This window comes from Lissotriton helveticus, chromosome 3_1 (assembly GCF_964261635.1).
Source record: "Lissotriton helveticus chromosome 3_1, aLisHel1.1, whole genome shotgun sequence".
Taxonomy (NCBI): domain Eukaryota; kingdom Metazoa; phylum Chordata; class Amphibia; order Caudata; family Salamandridae; genus Lissotriton; species Lissotriton helveticus.
In genome coordinates, this window is record NC_136061.1 from 1,775,405,571 (window position 1) to 1,775,426,435 (window position 20,865).

Consider the following 20,865-nt stretch of genomic DNA (forward strand, 5'->3'; position numbering starts at 1 on the left):
TGGAAGCAGACAGCTAGTTAAGACACTGAAAAGAATATGTATATCACTGAAAAAGGATATCTGGCTGGTGTGTCCTTCAAAGTACTGAGAAAGCCAGCCCTCTGTGACCCTGCAATGAAAAAGAACATTCACATTACAACAACCTCTTCAAACTCAAAGATGATAAAACATCGGAGAGTTTCTTGACATACGAGCAGGCGGAGGAGTCATTTGGCCTTAGTGGCGGACAATACTTGCAATACCAGGGATTGCGCTCCATTGTGCGATCGGTCTGGCCGCAGTGTCCAGAGATACCCCAGATGACACATACCTTACATATATTGTTGTCCTGTGGCAGAGGACGTAGATTAATTGCCTTATTATATGCGGCTATGAAACGTGATTCCGCTCCCCCGTTCCCACAGTCATGGGCGGCCTGGGAGGCAGACCTGGGTGCGCCTCTGGACCAAGGACAGCGCAAGCGCATAGGGACTTTGATGCGGCGGGTGTCTTGTAATGCTCGCTTTAAGCTCATTCATTTCAACTTCCTTCATCGCACCTACCTCACTCCAAAAACAGTGAGCCGTTACTCGGAAGACGGAGTGTGGCGCGGGGGGGGGGGGATTTCTACATCTGGCCTGGGAATGTTCGTTGGTGGGGGGAGCTTTTGGACAGGGGTTGTGGGTCGTATAACGGCTACTACTGGCGTCCGAATTGACTTGTCCCCCTTACACTGTCTGTTGGGATTGGTACCCAAGCCCAGGAAAAGGAAACTTCCATATAAACTACTGCAGCTAATGTTAGTGCTGGCCCCTGAGGTAGACACTTGGCTTAAAGATGTGAGGGAATGGACACTCACAGAGGAAACACACATGCAACACACTAGAAAGGATGAAAAATTGCAGGATGATCTGTTGGCATGGCGTACCATGTGTATAGCAGGTTTCGCTACGGAGTCACATAGTGAGCTGCGGGACTTTATGGAAGCTGATGACAGAGCGGCCACGGAGGGACTTATGGCGCAACAGGCACGCCTTTGCTAACCAGTGAGAGGAGGCTGCCTTTGACGAAACGCTTCTGTCCTGAAGTCTGGGCTTGTATCTTGAATACCTAGCTGCCGCAGAGGAGAGCGCTGCTACATTAGTCTCCTACTCGGTGAGTGATGAGTGAAACATGCCCTTCCCTGCGCCCTACGCACTACACCCTCCTGGACATTGCAGCGCCCCTATCCGAGGGAAGTAAATTAGAAAGTATCCTGCGCTGAGGGATGGGACTTTACCCCCAAACGATGCGATGAACTGGGCCCTGTCTACGTGGTGGATGCCAGGGGAACATTTCACTACCCCAGCAGTTGTGTGGCAGCTATAAAGAGGAGGGAGATGCCTGGGGGCCGCAGGAGACGTCAAGGCCAGGCGCAGTGAGGCACCTACCTGAGCTCAGAGGCTGATACCCTAGGAAGCAGGCCGATGACACAACGTTGCCTACGCCTTCTGGTGAACAGACCAGGCTGCCGGGCCTGAGACTGAGTGTGCTACTGCATACGCACTGATAGGGCCATGAAGTACTGAACCTGGAGCACGTGGCAGATAGTGAAAATACGTGACATGCTCCTCACTTGCGACTGCCTACACTAGAGCCTGGAGACCCATTTAATGTTTGTGGCGGCGGGCGCTGCACAGTAGGGAGACAACACCTGTCGAATACCGGAACCTTAGGTGCCTACAGCGGGGTGGAGACAGCCGCAACCGGCCTCGCAGGGGCACAGACGGCGTAGGTGGTCGCCTGTGCAGCTACGACCCATCCCTATTTGCACCTACAGTTGTTGACCGTCCATGCTCTAGGTACAAAAATTGGCAATGGGCCACCTCCGAAATAACGCGGAGCAGAATGCGGAGCGCACCAGCACACTAGAGCAGCCATAAACAGGGGGTAATGCAGTAGGAGACAATCCAGGCATGGGTATAGCCACGAAGTTGGATACGGTACTCGTAGCAGTAAAAAAAAAATTGGAGCTATACTGGATCAGACGCGCTTGTCCCTTAAAGTTAAGATCGACAAGGTGGCGTCCGATTTCACTTTGCTACGCGCGGATCACCACAATCTAGCAGAGAAAGTCCAGTCGCAGGCTCAGACATTATCGGAATTACAGCCCGTTACAACTAGCCATGCAGCGGCCCTACAGAATATCCTACACCACGTGCATACACTGGAAGACAAAATTGAAGATGCAGGGGGGACGCTCACGCCGCAATAACATCCGTGTGGTAGGCCTCCCAAAGGGAGAGGAAGGGCGGACCCTGGAGACTTATGTGGAATGCTGGTTACATGAAATCCTACCGACTGCGGTACTATCGCCGCACTTTGTGGTGGAGCGGGCTCACCGTGTACCTGCCCAAAGACCACCCCCTGGTGCTCGACCGCGGCCCTTCCTCTTCAGACTTCTGAACTACAGAGACAGAGATACGATCTTGCGTGAGACCCATAAGCTCTCCGAGTTAAAGGTTAGTGGCAGCCCGATCATGGTGTTCCCAGACTACATGGCTCACGTGCAGAGGCGCCGGAGCACCTTCACGGCGATGAAGTGACAGCTGCGCAATTTGGAACTTCCCTATTCTCTGCTGTTCCCTGCCAGACACAGTGGTAGCTAAAGGCACTACATATTTCTTCAACTCGCCTGATGACACATGGGACTGGCTGGCAGAATCTGGCCTATGGACAGGACCTCGCACCGCCAGTGAAGATCCACCTGGACCGGTCAACAAGAGTAAGCGCCGCAGAGGGAGACAGGAGCGGAGGAACAGCACGTCCAGCAGCGCTGCTGCCGGAACAGAGAGCGATGGCACACTGTGATGCCCTAGAAGCAACTGCGACGTTGGGAGCCCCTGTCTATTAAGAGGCGAGGGAGATCAGCTCCTCCGGGTCGGCAACCACTAGTGGCTAGTCCACCCCTAGACCTGATGGCTCAGATGAACTGCAGCTGCCGGATGTTACCCTGCAAAGTGCAGATGAACTCGTATGAGGGACTGCAGAGACTCAGAGACGTGAGATGTCCGGGCACGCAAGTAGAGTTTGTTTAGTGTTGATTAATTGTGCAGATGTTAATACCCCAAAGTACGCTTTACCGCTGTTGCCCTAAGCGCAGAGCCCGCAAAATGTGTAAGTACAATGGGAATGCTGCAACATAGTCATATTGTAATACACCCACTGACATGCAGGTAGGGATGCGGGTGGTGATCTATAGACATGAAGGGATAGGTACTAGGCGTAACGAAATGTGCCTCGCCAGAACCCCCGTTACTATTCAGTTTCCAGATTGACCCAGTCACTGCCTCGTTAGGCAACATCATTCTGGAGTTTGCCCCGATTGTTGCTATGGTTATGGTTCATAGCTTCTATGTTACTTTAGAAAGAACAGCCCATGTCCCTTATCCATCTGATATACCGGACATACCACTACACACCTCACATGCCCTGACAACCTATACTGCCCAAACATGATACAAGTAAATGTAACAACGTGGAACATACGCAGTATGCATACGCCCACCGGTAGATATTCCATATACTCGTACCTCCACCGACACAAGGCACACACAGCATTACTTCAGAAACCCACATGTCAGCTTGAAATGGAGCGCCTGCGCAGTAGATGGAGGGGTCAGGTATTCGGCACCACCTTTTCGGCACATGCGCGAGGCACATTAGTGTGGATCAGGACTGGGGTGCTGTTTGTGTGTGATGAGGTCTTTAATGACAGGGAGGGTAGGTACACCTTTGTGAAGGAGCGTTTAAACGGACAGACTATACTGCTGGGCTCCATCTATGCCCCAAATGCTGACCAAATTTCCTTCCTTGAGCACATGTCTGGCATCCTGGCCCGTTGGAATGATATCCCCTGGCTGTTGGGTGGCGACTTCAATTCAGTACTAGACGTTGGGCTGGACAGGTCAGTCCCGCCATTAAAATGGGCCCCTTCCCTGTTGAATGTGAGGGCTCTCACCCATTGGCTTACACACTGGGCTCTTTTGGACATGTGGCACTTCTTGAATCCCACTGCCCGGGTTGATTCTCATACCTCCGCAGTGCATAACTTACACGTCCGCCTGGATAGACTGGTGGAGTCACAGATACTTCTTCCCCTGATACACGGCATTGAATACCTAGGGCGGACACACTCCGATCATAATCCCCTATTGCAGCAGCTTAGATGTGAGGTGCAGCACCCTCCAGGCCCTACGAGGCGACTCCAGGTCAGTGCACTAGAGGACTCGACATTCTGTACCTCGCTGGGAACGGCAATTTTAACATATTTCGAGCTAAATGAAGGTCTCGGCCGCTTCCACCCTCCATGCATGAGGCGCATCGGATATCACTGTTGAAGCCCCATAAAGATCCCACGGAGAGGGGCTCCAACAGACGCTAAGCTTTACTCAATACCGATGACAAAATATTGGCGAAAGTATTAGCAGATTGGCTGGCGCAGGTTGTTCCGTCGCTGGTCCACACGGACCACAACGGTTTTGTGCCCTCCCATCGCACCTCCCTCAATTTGCGGTGCTTCTTCAGGGTATCAGCATACGCAGTGGAAACATGGCCTCGGGCGGGTTGTCTTGTATTAGATTTGGAGAAGGCCTATGACTCCTTAGAATGGGGCTATCTATTTACGGCATTGGAGAAATCCGAACTGGGCCCTATGTACATTCAGCTGACATCTCCTCTACACTAGCCCCTCAGAGTCAAAGTGGGGTCTTACCTCTGACTCTCTCCAAATACAAAGAGGTATGCCGCTCTTGTTTGCGCTTGCAATGGAGCCACTGGCGGAGGCACTGCATACCCAACTGGGTAATGTTGTTATATGCTGATGACCTTCTCATTTATGTTCGAGACATTAACCATGCCCCTGCTCGCCTCACTCAATTATTGGAGGAGTTTGCAGCGTTGTCTGGTCCGATGGTCAATGTAGACAAATCCTGTGTTTATTCATTTAAAGAGGGACTCCAGGATCCTAACCTTGTGATCAGTAGTAAAAAGGTACAGTGGGCGGCAGAAACTTTCCGATATTTAGGCATCCAAATCTACCACCGTACAGACTACCTTGTTGATGGGAACCTTGGCTGGGCAGTGACGTCCCTCAAACCACAGATGCAGTTTTGGGGTACTTTACCATTATCAGTAACAGGCAGGGTTGCACTCACCAAAATGGTTGTGCTACCGAGACTCTTGTATTATTTCACAAACCTACCGGTCTAAGTCCCAGCTTCTTTTTTCCCTCCACTGGAAAAACAACTCTGTGATTTTATCTGGGGTAATGCCAGGCACAGGATTGCACAGCAGAAATTATACCTGCCAGTAGACCGGGGGGGGGGGGGGGGGGGGGGGGGAACTGGCAGCTCCTTGTCTCGAGCATTACTATCTCGCCTCGCAACTCCAGTGGGTAGCCCATTGGCTCTCAGTCATTGCGCAGACACTGCCACAATGAGTCCACCCAATCCCCTACTTCACATTGTCAGTCTCTTCCACCCTCCCGACCGCCAGAGCCTTTGCTACTAGGATGGCATATAGGTGCTTCCGCAGAAGCTTGTATATTACACAGAAGGGGACCCCCTATACGCCAGCGATACCTCTGGAAGGGACACCCCCTGGCCATACGGTAATCTCCGCACAGATACTCAGAAGGTGGCAGGAAAACTACATTCAGACACTAGGGGGCCTGTATCGAGAGAGTACCCTTTTGCCATACGCGACCCTGGTAGAGGAAGATGGGCTTCTGCCAGGTCACTTTCTGACATCACACATCTGTGGCCTCACTTGCGGCTAAATGGGGAGACATTACTGTCGAGCCACTGACCACCTCACCATGCAATATTTTCATGTTATGGGGACAGGTAGGCACCTGACGCGTTGGTTTGCAGCTTCTTTGAGGACACATACAGTTAGCCCCGACCCGCTGCGCCACAAGTGGGCACATGCTCTGGGACACCAGTTTACAGATGAGGAATGGGCTCCGGTGCTTGAAAGCCGGATGTGCATCCCTCGTAATACACGCTTCCGGCAAATACAGCTTTTTATCGTACATAGGGTGTACCTCAAAGCCGAAAAAAAAAAATCATCAATACTTTAACCGGGAAGACGCCGTGTGTCCGAGATGAGCTGAACGAGGAGCTGGGTTAATTCATATGCTCTGGAGATGTGTTCGGATGAGTGCCTACTGGAGCCAAGTGGTCTCTCTCCTGCACACCTGCACAGGTAGAACACAAACTAATGACTGGCCAACCTATCTACTGCACAAATTTCATAGAACCCCCTGCTACAAAAGTCACTTTGAGATTCCTAGATTTGAGGCTGATAGTGGCCAAATGGCTCGTCACCAAGAAGTGGAAGGCACCCGATCCACCCACGGTCATGGCCTGGCGGAACTCAATGCTTCCTTGGGCAAAGGCAGAGAGCATTGCCATATGGCTCGAGGAAACACTGGGGATGCGCAAGAACCCTTATTGCAACATGCTGGGACACCCTATACACTGAGCTGCAGCTCCCCGTAAATATGGCGGGAGAGACTTCCCCTGATTCACACTCTGGCAATCAGAGATCCCACCCTGAGCTTGAGTTGTATGTACACAGCAACATTTACTTGGCGTGTCGCACACTACTTCAATAAAAGGGCCAATGCAATCTGTAAGTGGAGGGAATGACAGTTGGTAGTGCCCGGTAATGAAGGAGTAACACACTACCCTCGACGGGACGTTAAAGGGCTGATTATTGTTACTAAAGATGTTTTATGTTCTTCCTTTTATACGTTAGTGCAATCCAAGTATAATCTCTCGCTCCGTAATTATGACAGTCTAGCACGGTGCCAATAACAATAATGTGATCATCTACACAGTGCATTAACTTGTGTACAGGCACACACCAAGAGTCAGCTTGTAAAGCCAGCGCTATATAAAACTCAAAAATAAATAAATACATTTTAAAAATGTGCACGTGCTTTTGGATAAATGAGAGCAAATGTTTAATGAACGTTGTTCTCTTGATCCTTATGGTACAAATGTACCCTCTCGTATGTATAACATATCCATGTTACATGAACTGCTACTGATTGCACGCAGGAGTCATTTGTATTGTACTTCCTTCAAGCAAGAAAATAATAAAAGATTATTTAAAAAAACACTGAGCCTGCAATGGCAGTGTGTGGGTGTTAAGGTACAGGACCTCTGAGGGTGGCACAATACGTGCTGCAGCTCATAGAGGTATTCTCTGGTCAGAGGGCCCTTGGTAGCTAGGGTGCCTTTTACAGGGGACTTACATGTGGCCAGAGAGGTGCCAATTTGGGGGTACACAGTACAGTTTTAGGGAAAGAGAATAGTCCCTGGGTTATTGGTTGGCAGGTACCCAGGGCACAAACAAACAGCATCAACATTAGGCAAAGAAAAAAGAGGGGCGGGGGGGGGGAGACCATGCAAAAAGGGAAAAAGGGGCTCTTTCCTACAAACAACCTCCCAAATATCTATAATCCCCATGGACACACCACATGTTGTAGCCAGGTCTAGAAACAGAAATGGTATGGTAGCTCTAATACGATCCTGCCACTGTATTGTACCCAAGGGCCACATCAGCTATAGGGCACCAGAACATAGTCACGAACCTGGGAAAGGGTTATTGCCTGGATTCAGCAGTGCCACTTTAAAAGCAATCCTTGCTGAAAACTTAACTACTGCCTAAACAGTGCCTCTCAAGTTCATCTATCAATCAAATCATTAACAGAGGACAACACTTTAAGGACCCCATTCCAGAATAAGGCTTAAGGATTAAGGATTCCATTTTAATTAGCTTGTATTAGAAAGCACCACCAGAGGAACAGGTTATAATTATTTTAAAGCAAATCACATAGCCTTGCATTGTTCCAAAGCAATTAGCAGACTGATGAGAATATGACATGCACAATTGAGGAAGGACTGAAGGAAGATTGGCATTGGGATGCATTTCTTGATAACAGATGCCTTCCCTGGCAGTTAATGAGTAACAGCTCAGGTGTGACTCACGCTGGGCACAATGGAGGGGAAGAGTTAGAAGCAACAAACCTAACGCAGACATAAGGTGCTACAAGCAAGGGCCTAAAAAACAACTGGGCCCTTCTTCATACTAAGAACAGGCAGTTTGGCTGCTGGTGCATGTGGAGCAGGGCACAAAGCTAGAGGACGCCTCACTACTAGAGGACAGACTGGTCAGAGGCACTGTACAAAACAGCAATTTCCCTCACATATAGTAAGTTGATGACCAATGCCTCCCCAACCCTTATTGAAGTTAAAAGGGGCCTAAGAGGCGGACATAGGGAAACTGGGGGACGAGGAGCTGGAGGAGGTGAAACGATGACCCTGAGAAGTGGCTATCAGAGCGTGTTTTTGGCTTGTTTAGTTGCATCTATTGCACAGGACCTACAACACAAGGGTGCTTATGCATAGAATGGGACCGGTCCTTTAAACATTTATAACGGTTTGATCTTCATCAGTTCAGAGTTATATTTTGGATTAGTGTCAAAATTATTTGTCCACTCCTCAATCAATTTTCTTACAATGTCCTGATCGAAAACACTTTTGTAGCAAACACAATCATCTGATCTTACAGCTGGCTCAGACTCAAAAATAAGTACATTTATTTTCAGAGTCTTTACTAGTTTCAACTACAGTACAGAATTTGAATTTCAAACTGGGTGGAATTTCAAATCAGGGTGAAGTGGTCTACATTTTATAACAAGCAGAGGTGGATTATGCTCAATGTGCCTTCTTAATATTGAATAGGCTCTCATTCCGATAACTTCTCTCCAACCCACACTCTTTTGACCACCTGTGGGATAATACTGCTTTACAGGCATTGTTTGATATGGGAGGCAAGCAAGTTAATAGAGGATGTGGGTTTTCTGCATAATCTCTGGGACTGTCCATGGCTGGAGGTCTTCTGGGTGAGGGTTAGACAGGGCATCGGGCAGGGTGTCGTGTATTTCTATAGGTTCTGATTCGATCCCCCTATTCCTGACCCTATTCTGGTTAAACTTACTAGCTAGTTAACTAACAGTCAGCCCATGAGGCAAGAAATCCCCCATGATGCAGATACCGTTATCTGACGCAGTCACACTACGGCACAGGAACGTGTTATCTGATTAGGTCATAACGCTTGAGATCTAATTAGACAAGCGATATTCCTCCAGCCCCTGATAAGGCATACGACGTTCTCATAACAAATCAAACCTATGACAACCTGGATAATCCGTGCGGCCATTGTTTTGATTTCACAGAGAACTTTAGTAAAGAATGTGCTAACGAGCAAGTCGTATGACATCTTTATTGACGTACCTATGTCCATCCTTACGTCAATCTCGGCACCTTTAAGGTATAAATATTGCCGACCTTGCCCTATGCAAACACACGCGTGGTGACAAGACGGAGCAGCCATACTTGCCGAAGCAGAGAGCAGAAGCAGACCCCGCAGGCAGCAGCCCCGCCTTCCTGACGCGCTGAGAGACGCGCTGCTATCTCAAGCCGAGAGACCCAGCACCGGCGCTTCCGGGTAGCCCTCGCAGGCAGCCTGGAATATCGAGAGCAGAGAAAGAGATACCATTCCTCATTCATCCTAAATTCCAGGTACAGAACTGAATAACCCCTCCTAGAGAATTCTTTAGTTATTCACTTGGCAAAAACAAACTTAAACTAAACTGTAACTTTCTATTCCTGCCCACGCATTAGACTTAGGTCAGGTACACGGGGTAGGCGTATTTAGAAACACCAGTTGAGTACGTTTAGTCAAATGTATATGTGTATGTAAATATATTTTAATCATTTTAAACATCATATGGCTCAGAAACCATATCAATGTTTTTACAGTATTATTTTATACTATTGCTTCTAATGTATGCACTTTACTTAACTATAAGTATTGCAATAATATCGATCCATTTCTCTTGTACGAGAAAAGAGACTGATCAATAAATAACATCTTTTATTGAACACGCCCGTCTCTTCCTTTTCTCTACATTCTGATGAGACTAAGAATGCACGTACTGACTGAGTAAAATAATTGCCTTGTGCTCACACGACTCTCGAGATTGACTCTTGATTAGGGGAGAGCAAAGTTGTCATGTTCTATGGTTGTCAGAAACTAAATCCCTTCTTGTCTAATCAGGGGAGTTCATCCTTCCTTGAACATTCGAGAAAGTTTCTAGCGAACTCTGAGCTTAGCTGGCAAACCCAAAAATTAAGTCTAGTTTCGACAGTAGTAGACCTAGTTAACGTCTGGCCTAGGTCTTTACTGCTGTAGGTACTATTCCAATGCGCAGAGCCTATTGGGAAAATAGGAGCTACACTACATGGCGCCCAACGCGTTTGGAAAGGGCGATAAAACTAACGTAAGACATTTAGAGTAACTCAGTCGTGCTTTCTCACTCAGACCCCTTTTCCCAAATACTCCAAAGACGTCTGGAGTGGGTGAAAGGTTATTATATCCTCCAAAACCTCGCAGGAGGGAACTCCTATGTATGGTTCTTGGTCTAGTCAACGTTGAAGGATAAAACAGTTCCAAAATATTGTGCACCTAATCTCTGTTTCCATAAAGAAACCTGATCTGCAAATAAAAATAATACCATCCTGTCAGTAAAATGGGAGACAGTGATGGAGAAAGAGAGGCAATTAGATTAGCTACTGAAATAGCAGATGCTGATGCTACCATGCAAACAGCAGACCCGGATATAATACTCATCCAGGTCGCCAAAAGGAGATCTATAACCTTAAAACTTATAGAAAATGGACTGACACCTAGAGGTGGCACAGTCATATTCGTAATTGAGGCACACGAATATCGGCAGACAGAGGTATACTATACATGGATACATTTTCCAGCAGCAAATGCTGTAACAAAGTACTTCCACTATTACAAAGTAGAGGAACCTCCTGAAACGTACACTCCTTTCGAGGAGGTGGAAGTACCACTCAAATTCCAAGAGCATTTGCTCTTATTTGATGGCGCCCTAAAACATAATCACATTACAAGGCTCGGTCCTTTAGGAAGACCAGGAGCAACGTGGCCGGTCTTAGCCGGATACACACCACATCCAGACATCGACGAGATGACTGCACCAGAGCTATTAATACAGCTAAAACAACTACTAAAAATTCACAGACAATTAGTTCAGTATGTAATGCGGACTTCAACAATTCAGCCAGCGATTAAAATTCCACAGCTGACCCCTCACCAGGGGAACACAAATAAAATCACACCACAGAACATCCAATCCTGCCTAGGTAAAGTTCCAGCTAAACGGGAACAGATACCATTCTGGTTGGCACAGAAAATCACCCAAATAGAGGCGGTGTTTCCTGACACCACCCCATTAGAAAAGCACAGGATTCTGACTATATGTCTCCCAATGGGAATCGCACCACACATTGAGGACTGTGACACTTGGGGTACGGTCTTTGCTTCAATCTACACAAAAACGCACGGTGTTCCATCCATTTCGGTAATACCAGATGTGCTAAAACAAATTCAAGATGAATACGGTCCAGAACCTGCTTTAACTCTTGGTATGAAATTACTGAAAGACTTCAAGCAGGTCTCGGCTATATTACTAGCCAACATAAAGGGTGAAGCAGCAAACGTGGCGATCCGCCAGAGGTTAAAAGAGACAGATATAGCAGACCAACCAGCTGAAATTGCCAGAATCATAGAAAAATCCTATGAAGAACTAGGCAGAGATAGTCTAGGTGGAATACCAGTAAAACCGCAACTGACTACAAGTCCAGAAAAAATATTTTTTAATAATAATTCACCAAAAAAGAACTGGGATGGAAATAAACAATCCAATCCTAAAGAAAAGAAATTCCAGTCCAGAGGAAGGTCTCCTAGGCGAAGAGAGAAATCTCCAAACCCGAGACAAAGGTCACCTCAGAGTGAACCCTCTGGGAATAGATATAACCTTAGAAATAGGGATAATATTAAAAAACCTGATAGATATCAAGACATTGATACACGTCCGTCTCAATCTTTTCAGAATTCCTCGCAGAAATCGGAAAAAAGAGGACGATCAGAAGAGCACGCCAAGTCCAAAGACAAGGAACCTGCTCAACTGAAAAAGAAATCACAATTTCCAAAAAAGAAGGTAGCCAGTATCAAGGTAGTTAACAATGCCGAGAATACTGAGGACACAACTGAAAAACGGAGAATGGGCTCAGACAATGCTAGACAGCGCAGCAGAGGTGAGCATAGCTCGCAAAGTCCTTATGAATCATCTGGAGACAGTGGACACGAATGAATACCTTCAAGTGGAAACTGCAGATACCAGAGTTAGCAAGCCCCACAAAATATACGAGATAACATTACGTATAGAGGGAGATAAGACTAGGAAGATAAGGGGACTATTTTGGGATAACCTATCCAAGGGCTATGACATCCTTCTAGCTGAAAAAGACTGGCCACCGGAGTTTGTCAGGGAGTGCCCTCATGGCGAAGAAGTAATTATGCCTGCCTTCTCGAATCAAATACCGATTCATAAAAAATACACACTTGCTAGAAAGTGGGCAGTGGCCTTAGCACCTGCTTTATATAAAAATCACGTAGGATGGGATGAGGATTCTCCTCCTCACAAAGTCCAGTTAAAATCACAACCTACTGCACAAAGGCAGTACCCAATTAAGCAAGAAGCTAAAAAACAAGTAAATGAAATACTAGATCAGCTAGAATACCAGGGGGTGATTGAAACTTGCACCTCACAAATGAACAATCCTTTGTTTCCGGTCTCCAAACCAGACAATTCGTACCGTCTAGTTTTGGATTACCGACACCTTAACACATGTTGCAAAACTTTTGCAGTGCAAAACTCACACAGTGCTGCACTAATGAATAACATAGTGCGCAAAAAATACAAAACAACCTTGGACATCTCCAACGGATTCTTTTGTCAAAACATAGCACCAGAGAGCAGATATTTAACTGCATTTTCAGTAAATGGCACTCAAAAACAATTCTGTCGGTTAGCCCAGGGGTACAAGAACAGCCCGGGGGTATTCTCAGCGAGAGTAACAGAATTACTACAACTATATGATGATGAAGCATTATCTTATGTCGATGACATTTACTTAACAGATGATGACTTGGAAACTCACTTGAAAAGAGTGAACACCATAATACTTGGTTTCGCTGCAGAGGGTTACAAATTCAACTTCAAAAAGTCCAGAATTGCCCATCTGAAAATCCAGTACGGAGGATATGAATTATCAAGTATTGCCTGGTTAACAGTCTTTTAAGAACTAGAAAAATTAAAAAATCTAAAATATGAAAAAACGTATCCTCTGCCAATCGACATTCTGCCTCTACGACATTACGCCTGTGTAATCTATACAGACGGACATGCTCAACCCTCCGTTTGGGGAGAACATGCATACAATCCCACATGTGAGATTACAAAAGAAGTGTGGCACGGAGGTAAACTAAGACCTCTATTAACAAAATCACACTCAGTAGAAACTAATTCAGAACTACAAACTGAAATATTAGCTTTGAAAATGGCGCTAGATAATGCGGATCGCGAATTCCCGACACTTATAGTGTCAGATTCATATTTCTGCGTCAAAGCATATAACAAGGATTTGCAGACCTGGATTCAGAACGATTACAAAGATGACACGGATGCACCAATAAAGCAGAGACTGCTCTGGGAACAGGTAGCTCTTTTGAAAAAAGAACTACCAAAGACTCACGTGACACACTCACTGAGTCACCAGCGTGATGGAGTTCACGTTGTAGGGAATTCATTGGCTGAAACAGCCGCAGCGGCAGCCAGTAAACCGGCTCCCGTAGATCGAAAAAAGCGTACATTAAAATACATTGACGGCGAAACAGTGCTGGCAGTAAAAACGTCATCAAAAGGCGACTGCTCGGCGTTACCGATCAACTATCCACTCAATTACACATACATCATAGATGCAAACTCCATTCCTTTTGCTCGAATCCCTGGAGTGGGGGATAGAGTGATTCCAAACATGGACAGGAGAAACTTGTTAATCGCAGACGCACACATGGGCGAGGGTCTCAGACACCTTAAATTAAAAGATTCTCTGGAAGAATTACAATCACGGTACTGGTGGCCAGGCATGAGCCTGCACTACACCATGTTTGTAAAAAACTGCCCAAACTGCAACAGAGATCGCAGTGGGGAGAGAAGCAGTTTAATACCTCGTCGTATCAAGGCAGATAACATCACCACTAAAAAGAATGGCTTGCGATTAACATATACAGGCTAGTTCCCACTTATAATGTAGATCCACAGCACTCGGCTGACGTCCGGACTGTTATACAAGATTTGCGAGTCTAAATGGCATATACGCTAAGAGCATGCTACGTTCGACCATTTTTTTTCTTTTTCTCAGGCAATCCAGCCTGGGGGGGGGAAAGAATGGCCAAATGAGCACAGCCCAGCGGGAATCTTCTCACTTCCTTCCTGAGGGTATGGGATGGTGTAAAGAAAAAACCAAGACAGAAAGCAATCTATAATAGAAAGGATATTAGGTTCGGGAGCTGGGTGGGTCAAACATCTAATAAGTGTCCAACGTAGTCTAAATAACTTGCCAAGAAATTCTCTGAAGGGATTCAGTCCGTACGAATTATTATTCGGAACTAGGATGTTGATCTCTGACCTTGATAGTCAGACTTCAGTGGTAACAGAAAAAAGCTTTGATGTCAAAGACCGTTTGGCTATTTTGCAGGACTTAAACAAAACAAGAAAAGACCTGAGCAACATACAGTTGAAAGAACAGCCAACGACCACTGAAGAATCACCACCTGTCCCAGCAAGACCTGTCTGGATTCCAAAAGTCGGGGATCTAGTCAGGGAGAAGATCGCGGTAAAGAAGGAATTTGGGCCTTCTTACAGAAAAGCAGTTCCTGTATTGTCTGTCAACGGGACAAGATCAGTTGTACTACCGCCACTTGCTGGAAAAAAGGAGAACCGAGTTGTATCCATCGACCTGGTAAAACCACAACATGTGGCCGATAACCAACAGTAGGCCAAGTGGACTCCCAATAAGTAGCAGAACACCAAGGTTTGCTACCAGTACAGAGGTCCTATCAAAGAGGCTCATCACATTCGAAACGCCTACAGAAGAACAACAAGGACTATGCAACAATGCAATAGAACTTAGACCTCTGAAAACCCAAATAAAGACATTTAGCAGAGACACACCAATCTATACAGAAGTACCAAGTGAAAATGCAAGAAACAAAAATCCTGAACCAATTGGAACAATTGACAGAACTGCATCCGGTTACTTCATCAACTTCGATGATTCCTCTGAAGGCTTCAGCGAACAAAAGACACAGCCATCATCAAAATCCTTTAAAGACAAAGCGAAGGAACTTTTGAAACAACTGAAAGAAACATATCTAGTTTCTCCATGGATTGAATTTTGGGTGGGTTTTGGTGCATTTATCCTCATACTTTGGCTCATCGTGGTATTTACCTTGGGACGCTTCATTGAGGGAAAATATGCTAAAATGGACACAGCAAGTCAGAACATCAACTTGGTCCTCAAACCACACACATCTTCACACGTCGAGAAAAGAGAACTTTCTTCAGAACTTTCTTCAGCCAACTTCACAGCAATTCCAATATCTGGTGGGGTAGCCTGGGACAACACTGACTATGAAATTTATGGTCCGGTCGAGATCCTGAAATATCCACACCAAATCAAGATCTCCTTGAGTGACTTTGCAAAACCAAACTCATTTGCTGATGATTGGGACTTTGAAAGTATAAACAATATGATGTCTGACTTAGTAATGTCTGCTAAATTTACAAAACATGATTATTTGCAGGGTTCTACAAATTATGACAGCATGTACTGCTATAACCATTATGGTAACCATTTCTTGCATAAATCTGCACAACCTAGAAATGTTTTAAATTTTAATCAATGGGAACATTGTGCTACACCTCCAAAAGGGAGCTCTAGAACCGTGTATGGCAAATATTCATATTTTTCAGGTTTTAACATAACTAATGCTGAAACATTTTATTACAAATTGTCAAACAAGACAGGGATGAAAACCATGATAACCAACACAAAATTGATATATTCAGATTCTTTCTTTGAAAAAATGAATACTTTTGGATTTGATTATTGGGACAAACATGTTGATTTGAAAAGTGTTTGGGGTACAAAAGAATGGCAAGTACAGGGTATAGAAGCTTTGTTTAGAGCCTGCATGATCCCAGAACAAATGATATTTTTAAATGACACCGTTCAACAAACCACCTGTCTTGGCTTAGCCAAAATCAAAGATTTAAATAACCTGTCTATTCCAAAGCCAACAATGTTTAGCAATAACTCTGAAACAGATGAAGAAATAGACATAAACCATATACTTAACCAAAACAGAACACATCCTGATTGGAAACAATGGTTGATCTGGCCCACAGATACAAATAACTGTCAAGATAGATTCCTGAATAAAACACAGGGTTTCAAAATGAACAGGCCAGACCCTAGATATCCCCAAAGACATCACCCAGGGATAATAACAACCTACAGTGTGGGCAAATTATGCCTTCAATGGCTACAAACTTCCACACTGCCTGAAATTAAGCAACACCTAACTTTACTTACTGATGGTGCTGACTTGCGTGATTTCATAATGGGACCACGCAAACAGCGTCAAAAGCGTTTCATAGCAGCCTCTGTATATGCAGCATACAATGAGGCCTGGAAGGTTACTCAAATTGAGACAGCAGAAAGAATACGGGAAATTGACCGTATTAATTTGGAAAAATCACTTTCTGTAGTGGACAATGGGTTAATGACTGTCCTCCAGAATTTTTTCATTGGACAGCATTGTGTCTTCAGCAATCGATATATTATCGCAAGACTTACTGTTATTACAACATGGTCAGTCACAATTGCGTTCTATTGTACAGCTTGGCTGGACGTTACAAAATCTGCGTTCAGGCTATGTGCCTTGGCGTTTAATCAACACAACGTCACTATTTCAAATCTTTAACCTTACTGATAGACAAATCGGTATGGCGCAGAAGGGTGCTGATTATACAATCTTGAGCATTGAAAAACTAGAAAGATTACCGTTGACAATGTCAGAACGACCTGTCAGTGAATGGATAATCCACGGAATCATAAATATTCCAATCTCAACCTTCAGGTTTCAATACTGCCAAAAATATATACAGGCTGGCATGTACGAGAAATTGGGAAAGGGGTACCTTAAAACAACATGGAACCTGCCCTATTCACATGCATGTATCAGTAACAAAGGACAGAAAGTGTTTCTTAGTGGCATCAATTGTGCTATGTCACTAAGCGGCACGCTTCTGTGTAACGGTATTAGTTTGCACGGAGCCTGTGAAGGGAATTCATACAACCTTTCATGTCACCAGCAAGGCGCACCTGCAACTGAAATAGAACCATTCTTTCAAAGACTCTATAATGGGAGTTACATTCTTATTGTAGACCGCAGATGCTGTAGTCTTATGCCCGGGACTCCTTATCTCGTCACTACGACGGCGAAGGTCAAGTGCTGTGGACGTTCTTTGTTCCCCAGCTCCTTTCCAGACAGGGAGGCGAGGGCATGGCCCAGTTTGAAAATTACTTCTATTCGAATAGACACTTTAAGCAGAATGAAAACAGTGCTTCTTCAGACGCCTACAAGGCTCACGTCATCTAAAGAAACGTATGATCTACAAGTCGCAAGGACGACTGCAGAGATACATACATTATTATCAACTAATTCCCCCGTACATTTCGCGGAAATCCTGAGCGAAATCTTAAATATTTCTGATACCACAGGGGTCTCAAAGGTATTTAAGACAGTATTTTCGATGGCATTAACACCATTCAAAGCCATACTGGGTATTTTTCCAGACTTCGTCCATTCGATTTTTGGCGGACTTCCCCTGATCCTAGGACTAATTGCAGGAATCCTATTCCTAGTCCTTATTTTTCGTTATGGCAACCCATGTCACAGATCAAACTCTCGCGACAATGGAAGATACGATCCTAGCCATTGGATACCGGGACCGGATATCAAAAATCCTGGGACTATCCCGGCTTAGAGACCTAAACATGACTTGGTTTCTATCATTTCGACCAATGTGGCAAAGGTGTGTTTTACCTGTACTAAGGTGTCTGCTATGCGGAGAAGAATGCGTGTTAGACACCTGTCTGACGCTACAATCGGATGCGCCGGTGGATGCAGATACACTGTTGGTTCCTACCAAGGTTCACGCACTGTGCTGCCCTCAAAGGCTGCCAATTCTGATGACGGCATTCCTGGAATCTTCACCACTGCGATTGAAGAGTAGTGAAGTTCAAGATGAAAGCAGCATCGAACAGGTACGACCTTCTGTCAGCAATGCAAATCAGAATGTCAATGGAGACAATCATGCGCATGAATGCATGGTTACCCCTATTTCCGACTTAGAGGAACTTTCCCATGAAGCTGTTGACAGTTTTTTCGAAAGCCTGAATGATATGATGTTCTCTCCAGAACAGAAATAGAGACTTTTGAGTAAACTCGCACACGGCGTTCCCTGAATTCGGCCTTCAACTTTAAAAATAAAGTCACATGAACAATTACAATCCAGTTCACGGACAGCAACTTTTTTCAGCAAGCCCCTAAAATATTTTTCTATATATTTTTTCCCGGGACACTGATTTTCTGCTTAAAGTAAGAGACTATTCCTAGAGAACTAAGATTTCTATTTTAGATACTTTATAGACTTTATAGACTTTAGCTGCCCGCTGGTATGTTCGCAATAGATTTTATGTGATGAAATGGTTTCGACTTTTTTCTGTATAGCCATATTAAGAGCCATTTCATGTGTATTTCTCATATACCAACAATCAATAATGCATAACAATGCGTGTTCACTTTTGCATTTAATTCATAGCTTAAGTGCATACAATATATATGACTGCAATTTTTCAGTATATTTGAAAATTTCGAAATGCATTTATGTATTTTGGGGTGGTAAGGTATACACTATACTCTATAGTATGTTGTACTATGTTATACTATGCATAGATTAGTAGATATGACCATAGTTAGCGTGGAGTGGGTGTCGTGTATTTCTATAGGTTCTGATTCGATCCCCCTATTCCTGACCCTATTCTGGTTAAACTTACTAGCTAGTTAACTAACAGTCAGCCCATGAGGCAAGAAATCCCCCATGATGCAGATACCGTTATCTGACGCAGTCACACTACGGCACAGGAACGTGTTATCTGATTAGGTCATAACGCTTGAGATCTAATTAGACAAGCGATATTCCTCCAGCCCCTGATAAGGCATACGACGTTCTCATAACAAATCAAACCTATGACAACCTGGATAATCCGTGCGGCCATTGTTTTGATTTCACAGAGAACTTTAGTAAAGAATGTGCTAACGAGCAAGTCGTATGACATCTTTATTGACGTACCTATGTCCATCCTTACGTCAATCTCGGCACCTTTAAGGTATAAATATTGCCGACCTTGCCCTATGCAAACACACGCGTGGTGACAAGACGGAGCAGCCATACTTGCCGAAGCAGAGAGCAGAAGCAGACCCCGCAGGCAGCAGCCCCGCCTTCCTGACGCGCTGAGAGACGCGCTGCTATCTCAAGCCGAGAGACCCAGCACCGGCGCTTCCGGGTAGCCCTCGCAGGCAGCCTGGAATATCGAGAGCAGAGAAAGAGATACCATTCCTCATTCATCCTAAATTCCAGGTACAGAACTGAATAACCCCTCCTAGAGAATTCTTTAGTTATTCACTTGGCAAAAACAAACTTAAACTAAACTGTAACTTTCTATTCCCGCCCACGCATTAGACTTAGGTCAGGTACACGGGGTAGGCGTATTTAGAAACACCAGTTGAGTACGTTTAGTCAAATGTATATGTGTATGTAAATATATTTTAATCATTTTAAACATCATATGGCTCAGAAACCATATCAATGTTTTTACAGTATTATTTTATACTATTGCTTCTAATGTATGCACTTTACTTAACTATAAGTATTGCAATAATATCGATCCATTTCTCTTGTACGAGAAAAGAGACTGATCAATAAATAACATCTTTTATTGAACACGCCCGTCTCTTCCTTTTCTCTACATTCTGATGAGACTAAGAATGCACGTACTGACTGAGTAAAATAATTGCCTTGTGCTCACACGACTCTCGAGATTGACTCTTGATTAGGGGAGAGCAAAGTTGTCATGTTCTATGGTTGTCAGAAACTAAATCCCTTCTTGTCTAATCAGGGGAGTTCATCCTTCCTTGAACATTCGAGAAAGTTTCTAGCGAACTCTGAGCTTAGCTGGCAAACCCAAAAATTAAGTCTAGTTTCGACAGTAGTAGACCTAGTTAACGTCTGGCCTAGGTCTTTACTGCTGTAGGTACTATTCCAATGCGCAGAGCCTATTGGGAAAATAGGAGCTACACTACAAGGGGGCCAGCCTATACACAGATTTCAGTCAAGATGAGCCTCTTGAAAGTTGGGGCAGGGGGGAATCACGGCAAATACCCTAGGCTGGTGTTAACACTGGGGTTTTGCGTTGGCTCAGCGCAACAATTGTTTGCATGTGTTGCATAAGTTGCATAAGTTGCATTGGTTCCCAGTCAAGCAGAGAGCAAAGTTCAAGGGAGAGGGGTTGGCCTAACGGCTAAGGCGCTCGACCTCGGACCTGGGGATCTGGGTTTGAGTCTCAGTAACGACGCCAATAAACCCCTGTGATTCTGGGCAAATCACTTAATCTCCCTGTGCCTAAAATGAAAGTGTATCCTCATGTAACGTAACTGGTGCTATGTAAGGCGCTCTGATAACTGATTCGGTTCGGTTCTACTTCGCGC

At 45.1% G+C, this 20,865-nt stretch overlaps 1 protein-coding gene across 5 annotated transcripts in view; it reads right to left on the reverse strand.

Annotated features, from left to right (window-relative positions):
• Positions 1-20,865, reverse strand: part of ZDHHC18 (zDHHC palmitoyltransferase 18) — a 143,478-nt gene that overhangs the window by 53,166 nt on the left and 69,447 nt on the right. For all 5 annotated transcript variants that reach the window (XM_078682633.1, XM_078682632.1, XM_078682630.1 and 2 more), the window contains exon 5: positions 61-109. In XM_078682633.1, coding sequence (XP_078538759.1) covers positions 61-109 — 49 coding nt within the window. The remainder of the gene's footprint in view (positions 1-60; positions 110-20,865) is intronic.